The sequence below is a fragment of the Cryptotermes secundus genome, unplaced genomic scaffold (assembly GCF_002891405.2).
Source record: "Cryptotermes secundus unplaced genomic scaffold, Csec_1.0 scaffold854, whole genome shotgun sequence".
In the NCBI taxonomy this organism is placed as follows: Eukaryota; Metazoa; Arthropoda; class Insecta; order Blattodea; family Kalotermitidae; genus Cryptotermes; species Cryptotermes secundus.
Genome location: NW_019727108.1, coordinates 45,592 through 56,035, shown reverse-complemented (window position 1 = coordinate 56,035; position 10,444 = coordinate 45,592). Strand labels below are relative to the sequence as shown.

The 10,444-nt window shown below is 36.7% G+C and overlaps 1 protein-coding gene across 3 annotated transcripts in view; it reads right to left on the bottom strand.

Moving 5' to 3' along the window:
• LOC111864494 (Werner Syndrome-like exonuclease) overlaps positions 1-10,444 on the bottom strand; it is a 20,679-nt gene that overhangs the window by 6,425 nt on the left and 3,810 nt on the right. Inside the window, exons 3-6 of one of the 3 annotated variants that reach the window (XM_023851771.2) lie at positions 7,403-7,535; positions 5,628-5,713; positions 2,608-2,749; positions 1,757-2,450 (exon numbers count right to left, since the gene is read on the bottom strand). In XM_023851771.2, the coding sequence (XP_023707539.1) occupies positions 2,421-2,450; positions 2,608-2,749; positions 5,628-5,713; positions 7,403-7,535 (391 nt within the window). In that variant the 3' untranslated portion in view covers positions 1,757-2,420. Of the gene's footprint in view, positions 1-1,756; positions 2,451-2,607; positions 2,750-5,204; positions 5,308-5,627; positions 5,714-7,402; positions 7,536-10,444 lie in introns of those variants that run through there. The other 2 variants (XM_023851773.2, XM_033751462.1) reach the window with 2 other exon arrangements.

The following is a 10,444-nucleotide window of genomic DNA, read 5'->3' as shown; positions in this document are numbered from 1 at the left end:
ATGCTCCTTGTGGTTTCTAGCTTTTTGTAGTTTTAGATATATATCGCATCCCTTGTAGTTAGCTGGATGTGCTCCTCTGCACAGTCCACATGTTGCTGGGGTGTTGGGGTTCTTCCTGCACATAGTCGTGTTATGGTCGCCTCCACATTTTACACACATGAACGGTCTGGTGCAGTAAGTTTTCGTGTGGCCATAGTTCTGACATCTAGTGCACTGGGCAATGATGTTCTTTTTCCTTGGGGCTTCAACTGTTATTTATGTTGTATATGGTTTTATTATTTTCTTTGGGTTCTAGGTCCACAAAATGCATTGGAAGGGGCTCCTTGGTCGCACAGTGTCATATATTTGTCACATTGTGTACTGTATGGCCGTGTTTCACTATTTCCTGTTTAATAGTTTCCACTGGGATTGAGGGATGAAGACTTCGAATGACCACCCTGTAGGCCCTTTCTTCTCTGAGTTGGTAGGTGTGAAATACAATGTCCTGTTGGAGCAGTTTGATTAGTCTTCGATATGAGTCTGATGTGCTTATATTGACTCTTACTGTACCATTTGATAGTGTCTTGCAATAGTATTGCTCTTCTTTAACTGCTGTTGTAAGATATTCTACCATTTTATTGTAGTTAGTGACCCCGTAGATGAAAATTGGTGGTGGCTTATGGTTGATTGTTATATTTTCGGAGTTTGTTGGCGTTTTGTTAGTATGGTTAGATAGTGTGTCTACTTCTGAGGGCTGGGTGAACTTTTCAAACCTGTCTTGGGTTTTAATTTGGAAAGGGACTCTCACCTGTGTTACTTGCGGTGATGGTTAATTTCTTTTCCTCTTCTTTAGGACCTGCCAAGGCTGCTTATTTCTTGATTCCATTTCTGTTTCAGGCATTTCTTCGATGTCGTTTTCTGAATCCTCTTCAGTTGGAAGGAATTTACTGGTTGAATGTTGTAGTAGGTGTTGGTTGGTTTGTTGATGTATTTGTGGAATGTTGGTTGACTACGTTGGGTAGTTGGTTTGTTAAATTGACATCACATATTGGCTGGATTGCAGTATTTGCTGCACTGGTATTTGATTTTCAGGTGGTTGGTGAATTGTTTGCAGTGATGATTGTTGCATTATTTGTTGAGGGATCGTGTTGTAGCACTCTCCAGGGCTGCACCCATATATGGGTTGTGGTGACGGGAACATTTTTTTTCTTCTTTTTATGTTTGAGTATTGTCACTGGTACGATTGTCGTCGGCATTGACTGATCGCTTCACTATAAAATCACTTCTTTAAAATAAAGTCACTGATTTGACCTTTAGGCTTTAACTGATCACAACACAACACTGGCCCCATGTGGGCCCACACTTGATGACCCAGTCATCTATTTGCTGACTTAACAAGCTCAATACAAACACTGTTACACGGAACAACGGTCGATGCACGTCTGCTTCGCTTGGTGAGTAACGACAGAATCCCGTAAATTCGCTTGTAATATAATATGATTATATTCAGATTTTGAAGGGAAAGTACGTGTTAAAGTAATGTGTACTTTCAGTGTATGCTGCTTTTACAACAAACATCATGCGTCGTGTTATTTTTACCAATATTTTTGCTTAAAGCGAGGTATGATGATAGGAAGAGGTGGCAGATCACTGGCAGTTCTGACACTAAAAAGTCAATCACAACCTGTTTGAAGTTGGGCATGCCTGCTATACAGCATAATTTCACAAACTGGGATCTGCAGTGGTAATATTATTACTTCACTTGCCAGTTTTCCAATTGAAATCCATTACATCCATTTTTATTTGAATCAATTCACAATAAGCTTATACACACAAATGATGTAAAAGCAATCACTGCTCATGCACATTATAAGAGATCTTTTCGCAAGATCCCAACATTCGTTTAACTGAATAAAGGGTAAAAGGTAAAATCTTCCCTGTGCTTAACTAATTAAGCACTACACCATGAAGGCATGTGGGGGAGTGGATATATAGATCCACATTTTCTTGACCTCAGCATTAGCTGGAGGTGAGTTGTGTCAGGAGGTACAAAGGACAAAAAGTTTCAGAACTGTTGCTGTGTAACCCTTACTCCAGTTCTGACAATGATTTTGGTTCTTAAAACTATCTCCCCAAGTTATTGCCCTTTCTCCCCCCCCCTCACCACATTTGAAACATAGTCAGAAGAAAGAAACAAAATAATATGCCTAATGACAAAGTAACTTGTTATAAAAGTATAAATAATATATAAAGAACTTCACAGAATTGTATGATGATAATATACAAAATTTATGCAACAAAACTCTGCGCTGTGAGTTCTGATTTATTACTTCTGAAGGTTACAGTTTCATAACAACAGATATGATAGCATCATTTTTGTGAATGCAGCATTTGTTTGCCTGGAAGTCAGCTTTCCTACACAGTCTCTCCTCTTTACCATTTTAGATTTCCCTGGTTCCATTTCCATAAATCTTGAACAGAAGAATTTTGTTAATACTAATGAACTCTATGGATCAGAGTCCTTAAGAAGCTAACAGCTGATCCATTGTAAGTATGAAACCAAATTTAAAGCTATAATCATTTAACGTTTAACATGCAGCTGAACCCAAAATGAGGGGTGATATTCACCACATGCAACACCAGTCTATCCAGACTCCATCTCTGACCACTTCGTAAAGTTTCATTGGCTAATTCTCCAAGGTCCACTACTCTGGACTCAATTAGAGGCTTAACAGTGATTCCAAAGTCACGACTCAGCTTCCAAAGATCACTGGAAACAGATGAATATTTTCTGAAATTACTTAAATATCAAGGATCACACAGTTATTGCAGAGAGGTATTTTCATCTTGGCCAAAGTGAATATTAAAAAACATGCTGTAAATATATAACCAGGGTGTACTAGCTCATGGTTTGAAATGGTACAAAACAAACTTCAAATAATTTTTTTGTATTTGAATGTATACTGATAATTCCAAATGGCATGTTATGCAAAAACAAGAAAAAAATATACCTTAACTTTTATTTTTCCTTTAAAACTTACAGTTGCAGGATAAATGGAATTATTGCCACAATTTAGGGGTGTGACTGTAGACAGAGTATGGATTCCAACAGACCAGAAGACAAGAAGTCTCACGCAGACATAAATTACATAAATTATCAGGCTGCAGGAAAAGTGATTCTGAGAATTGCAGAAAGGTTTGTCCAACTAACGGTTTGTAAAGTTTGTGAAGGACAAACTATTGTATTTCAGAAGGTTAATGCACTAAAATCCGCACCGCCTCACCACCCCAAGCATTTCCAAGAATCCCTTTTGGAGGCGTAGTAAGAATGCAAGGAGGGTGGCAACTGACAGACAAAACTAGCTTGCAACCCCCAGCCACTGTCTAATGGGATTCTAGCAAACTTTCACTTTTATGACCTTTGAGACAAGATACACCTTCCTACTAGTCCGGTAGTCTCTTGTACATTGCCATTCAGTTCATTTTCACACAGCGACAGGAGCTGGTGTTACATCGTGATGAACGTATAAAGGTTATAATTAAACATTAAATTATAAACTACGAGTTTTCTTGTATATGTACAGTAACTTTTAAAGGGCAATGTCGCTTTCAAAAAATTCAAGTAGCAAGAAAAGAACGATTGAAAGTGAGCGCCGTGTTTTTCAATGAAAATGGAAATCTCTCATTTCTGTTGTGAAATAGAAGGTAAAATTACATGTTTGATTTGTGGGCAAAATATAAGTGTTCCACTTTAGGTAATTATATTGAAATTATTCCTAAATAATAAATAGAATTAAATTTCCTTGTATCAAAATCTAATGTATATTTCTACTCTGAAGTGCGGCCCTGGACTATTTTATATATAGGGCTGAGGTGGCCCTGTGAACAAGTTGAGTTTGACATGCCTGTTCTACTGTTATGGGCAGTTGCCTAGCGATGGCCCAGATATTGTTGGCGTGTTTACCAGCTGTTACCAAGCAACACATATTTCTTCTTGCAATCACTGCATAGCAACAGTACTGCACGCTACAATATTGAAATGAACTTTCCCTCTTTACAGAAATAGGTTTTCATAAGTCATATTCTTGTAAAATGTGAAACAACAAAGTGGCAGTCATGCAAAATCTGTATTAGGATTTCAGTTAGAACAAAGTAATCAATGAACCATTCCAACGAAAAATGAGAAATCTGGCATTCAGACAGATTAGCTAACCTAAAAATGTTGCATGAAATACTTCTTTGCATGTTATCTTGTTGATATATACAGTATATATCTTACTGATATATTGGGTTTTTGGACTTTATCCATCGTCCTGGTTTTTAAGATAACTAATAAAAACACGACACGTGAAGGAAAACACCTATTGAATAGGTGTTTTCCTTCACCTGAGGACAGAAACAGATCCAGTTTCCGAAACGTCGTGTTTTTATTAGTTATCTTAAAAACCAGGACGATGGATAAAGTCCAAAAACCCAATATATCAGTATGTTATACACCATCGTCAGAATCCTACAGTAACTACTAGTATACAGGGTGTCCCAGGAGGAATGGACCAAACTTCAGGAGGGTGTTCCTTATGTTAAAGTATGCTGATATAACCCAAAACACCTATGTCCGAAGTTGAACGGTTACGGAGATAATGGCCCAAGAAAAGTGTGGTCTTCTGGCAGGTCCACGCACTGTACCTCTCAGCTGAGAGGCCTTATCTATGTTTGTCCTTGAGTGCGATGATTCACCTTAGCCGTGCTTATGTAGTTGGTTTATACCAGAACGCGCAGTCAGCATGTTACGTCAGCGCTTTCCATTCATGTGTCATGTATAGTGCTTGGAAACCCTAAGGACAATTATGACATGGCGAGCGAGTATTTTATACTTCAATTTTATGGCTTCACGTCACTCACAAGTTAGTTTTATGTTACGTACATTATTAACATTACAGAATCCACATATTCCTGCCAGTTTTAATATGTATTTTGTAATCAACACGTGTGCAACGCCGGTCAAAGCTTCACACTTCTCTGGCCATTATCTCCGTAACCGTTCAACTTTGGACATAGGTGTTTTGGGTTATATCAGCATACTTTAACATAAGGAACACCCTCCTGAAGTTTGGTCCATTCCTCCTGGGACACCCTGTATATCTTAGTCAGCATGAAACCTCTTTTTCAATGCCTGCACATCGGGTGACTGGAGTCATTCATTTGTATAATTATTAATTAAATACCTGACAGATGATGTCTGTATAGTTGGCAGCATTTGATATAATGTCACAAGTTATGCTTGCTGCCTCCTTATCGCTGATGTTTCGCTTGGTACACTCTTTCACCCTGAAGATGGAGGTGATACATACCTTATAAGCATTGGTGGACTTCTGCTGAACTATGTGAAAATTGAACTCTTAGTTTCCAGAACTCTTGTATTAAAAGATGAGGCTTTGTCACAAAATTGAGGTACCAAAGATTTAAAATGTTCATTTTGCAGTTATTTATGCAATGTTTAATTTGATTTCCCAGGGGCTTTGTTAAATAAAATAAAATCATATGTATGTACTCTTCTTGCTGTTATCACAAAAATATCTATAAAACAGTCTCATTGTTGAAAATCTAGGTATATAGGTCAATCTCTGAGATTGAACTTAGGAACTTACTTTTTAATATTCACTCCAACTAATTTGAACTTTGGATGTTTAAGTAAATGTACAAATGCTTCAGGAAGACTTCTCATACAGCTAACCTGTTAATAAAAACAGTGTCTTATTCCACTAAGCCTTAAAGTTAAAAAAAATTCATTGTGTAACTATACAGTACAGATGATTAAATGGAATTTGAGGCTCTCACAGTGGTGGTTATGGAAAATTCTGTCTTCTGTGATCTAACGCCATGCAGTCCGTTGAAAGTCGACCTGTGTTTTGGAGGATCATGTTGCCTGCATCTTCAGGGTTGCTGCCAAACGAGAAACCAGCATGAAGCATGCAGCAAGACTTTCAACAGACCACACGGTGTTATATCCCAGAAGACAGAACCCTAGAGATCATTAATTTTAACATTACACTAACTACACTGGAGAAGAAATTTGTGGGAAAGTACACAGACTGTCACCTTTAAATTACTTACATAAAATCAGACACTGCTGTTCATTGCTGTAACATGTTTCAGTTTTGACCCGCATAATAAAATATTTCACTATGAATCATGTGAACTCTTTAGCATCTGTCTCTTGTCAAACAGTCAACTTTCATACAGTTAACTGTGTTTCTGGAGGACATTATCCATCATCCTGATTTTATTTAAAGCACATGTTTCAGAGACTGTATTCTCTGTCTCTGTCTTCAGGCGGAACCTACTCAGTTGGGCCCAATCAGTAGAGCTAGTTCCTCTCTCCAGAATCCAGTCTCCAAAACACTGCGTGTTTTAAATAAAAACAGGATCATGTATATTGTCTAGAAACACAGTATACCATCATCACAAACTTTTAGATCTTACTAAACTTTCAGACTTATTATTATATGAACTTTCATACATACAGTCGCAATATGAATTCGAAGTATACAGTTCCACGTTGAAAGTCTGAGGCCAAAGATGCTCCCTTGTTTTATATTTCCATGGCAAATTATAAATTCAGTTTGTGGAACTCAGTAGGTAGTGATTCTTAACCAATGAGTCACAAAGGATGACATGGATTGGGAGTTTGCACAAATGTTTCTCATAAAATGAGATGGCTTTTCTTGACCAAAGGGAATTTCATACAGTTTAAAAAAACTACTTGCTTGGGGGAAGGGAGGGCAGAAAATAAATATTAAAAAACACTGACTTAAATGTATTGACAGATGGGAAAAATAACTTTTTCATTGATATTGCAACATGACAAACATATAGTGATACATCTTATTTACAGAGGGAAATGTTAAGAAAGTACATCAACCAACCAGTCCATTGGCAGATGGTTCTTTGGGGTGGGGGCTGAAACCCCCTTTACTGGAATTACATTCCCACCCACATTTACTGATTCCTGCTGGTGAAGGAAAACTGGATGACCTAAATATGGCACTTAGTTTCGAACAAGTGATAATATTTTAATCAAAATTGTTTAATCCCTAAGTAGAAACTTTAATACATCTGCACTTCACAGACATGTAAACTGAATGTTTCTTGAGAAACACAACTAATTCAGAGCATACTGCATAATTTTAACCGGCACACACAGAGACACAAACTGTTTAGTGACTCCTACCAAACTATATAACACATGAATTATCTAGTGCTTGCCATCGTCCAGGACACTGAATGCTTAACATACCCCATGGTTGCCACTGCGTGGGTTAAAAAAGGTTATCTGCTATAGCCTTATATAACCAAATATATTCAAAATTCTCCTTACATGTATTCTCCAAACAGAAATTCAACTTTCAGGCAAGTAACTCACATGAAAGAGGTAGCAAGTTTGTTCTTCAGCACAGATTTGAATCAGAGCAGTTTTACCACTCCCAGTTTTAAAATGAACTGGCCATTCCATATCAAATCCAATCACCAATTCTTCTTGTGTTTCAACCTGTTTCCTGCATAAAATCAATAAATGCCTCTGTTATGAACTAACTATGGATTCTGTCGGTGATTTGGTTAATTGAAATCATGTAATTGTAATGAATGTAATTTATGTACCTTCTGTAAGTTTACATTCTTAATGATAAGATTTATTTCAGTGACATGAGGCCAGACTTTACAGACTTGATTGTCATTCAGTGGATCATGCAGTCAGGCCACAGTTTTAAGTCTCAGACTGCAGTTCTGCTGAACTTGCAGATTTTCCTTTATTTAAGGTCTGAACACCAAGTACAGTGCCTCTTCCCAAGACAGTGTACAGTCACAGAGCAAATAAAGCTTCTGCCACTACAAAGGCAGCTAGCTAGATAATTAGCCATCATGGACAGTGCTGGCCCATCTTGTCAGCTTGTGTTTACCTTTGATTATTAGGAACGAAGTATTTAATCCTTCTGAACTAGTCAATTTAATTATCCAAATTAAGAGATTAAATGGAGATGCAAAGATCTGGTGACTCAGGTTATAAATTTATATTATATTTTATTGTTTTTCTTAAAGGTTTATATTTGATTATTATTTGTGTCAGAATTAGTGTTAATAAATTAAATATTTGGGTAGAGTTAACAAACCCTGATACCATCTTTCCTGGCAGTTTAGTTGAGGAAGTGTTTACATCAGTGTTTCCCAACTAGTTGTGTCAAGTGAAAATAATGGTTCTGCAAGAAAATTCCATTACAGCCTATATAAGAAATAATTCAAAATATTATTATTGTAAAGTTCACTTAAAATAATTTTCATTTTGGCGCTTTTTTACATTAGAAATGGCACTTTCAAATTATATTAATAAGTTATTTGCCCCAAAGGAAAAAACTTCATCCAAATGTGCAATTTGCCAGCTGATACCCTTCACCTGCACATACTTCTATGAAACAAGATTCTGAAATTAAGCAGCAACAAAAACAATGCACACAAACATGTTAAGGAGAGCAACAGATATGAGAATTCAGTTTTCTGATAACAAGCCAAACATAAAAATAATTTGGGAAAAAGAAAACCATTCTTCATATCGAAAATTGTATGTTGCATATTTGTTTCCCAGCTTCATTTTTCATGTACATGAGATGTGATTTTTATTTCTAAATGTGTGTAATTAATTAATGTGTTAGTCTCATATCCTTGTTTAAAATGTATTATCATCCTTGTGGTCTAGTTTTTTAGCTTCATATATAGAAATTTCCACATACAAAAGGGTTCTGTGACCAAATTAAATTGGAAAACACTAGTTTAGACAATAAATGTATGATATGACTTCTGTGAGGTTCTCATACTGAAAAGCACTGGGAGGATCATTCCTCAGAGAGGCTGAGGCCAAACCTTAGATATAAAGATGTTCAAGAAACAGATCTGATCATGGAAGTGACTATCACTGGCACTTGGTAAGCAGGCATCATATGGAACTATAGGTTTACATGAATACTAACAAAGCAATATTTTCTCCATTTGGTAACAAGTCTTATATTATTCTTTTTCTAAAACATCTTTGAGTATATACCATATATTGAGTAAGCAACTTTCCCAGCCTGTATCTGGATCTATTTTTGAATTTTGAATTGAAGTACTGGTAATGCAATTTTGATTCCCTTATACACTGAACACAGAATCTACTAACTTTCTAATGATGACATAACGATTTTTACACCACTGATAATAATGTATAATCAAAACATTTAGGCATGTAAGTACAGGTATCCAGGAATTAGATTAAGCAAGGTACAGCTATAGCCAGTGTGTAATTCTATTTCTTCACAGGTTTGCACTGGAAGTTTTAATGGCTGTCAGTTGTTGTTAATGATTGTGCATGTGCAATTTGTGCTTAAAAATACCATGCAAGGAGATCTTCCTGTTTTCTTATGTGTTTATCTGTCTGTGATCTAGTGTCAGTAGTGCTCTCATTAAATTCTGGAAAATTTTTATCATTTTAATTCCTACCAAAGTATAAATTTCACTATATTACCAAGACAACTGCAAACAACATGTGGTGTTTACTTTAAAGTGAGGGCAACTCAGCTTTCCCATTCATTGTTTAATTCTTTCCTAGTCAACTGGTTTTGGAGGAGGGACTCAGATTCAAAAGAAATATATTTTATACATTAAAGACCAGAACAAACACTGTGTAATTGTAAAAAATGGTAGTTGTGGGCATTATTAAGGAAACATATTTCTAAAAATGTTTGAAATACTGTCTTCCCCTAAAATTTTAAATTCTGTAATTATACAAAATGGCTGTATACCCTGAACCTTGGCTAAAATGATCCCCCATATGTTCTATTAAAGAAACATTTGAAGGAGGGCAATAAAGAAATGCAGCCACATTACTTTAACCACTTTATCTGTCCTTATAATCTTTACACTCATATTGAGTATGTTCTACGTTAAAGAAAACTGGAAAAATACTATCACACATTAAACAGGGGTAATGAAACATCAGTTCTTGTCACAAAAAAGAGATGTATGGTAGATAACGATCCACTCTTTGTATGAGATTTAAACACACTAATACCCATACGCTCCACCACCTTATCGTGATGGAGGGGTTTGAGTGCTCCTGAGACCCTGAGAGTTATGCCGCTGGTAGTGTAGCTACTTGTATGGTCACCCATGCTGGACAGTTCAAGGTGTAGAGACCATACAAAGAGGCCTCCTGGTCCTCCAGGTTGGGGGTTAGGCATGAGGCTTACATCCTCACACCATAAAAACTAAATTGTTCAGAAACCAGACAATCAGCCTTGGATGGATGGATTGAAAAGAAATCAGGAAAGATGAAGAAAGAGGAAGAATGTAGGCAGATTATTCAGGAGGCCAAAGCTCACCTTACCCTGAGCTGTAGCGCCAAGAGGAAGGAATACCCATACGCTAATTCAAAAGC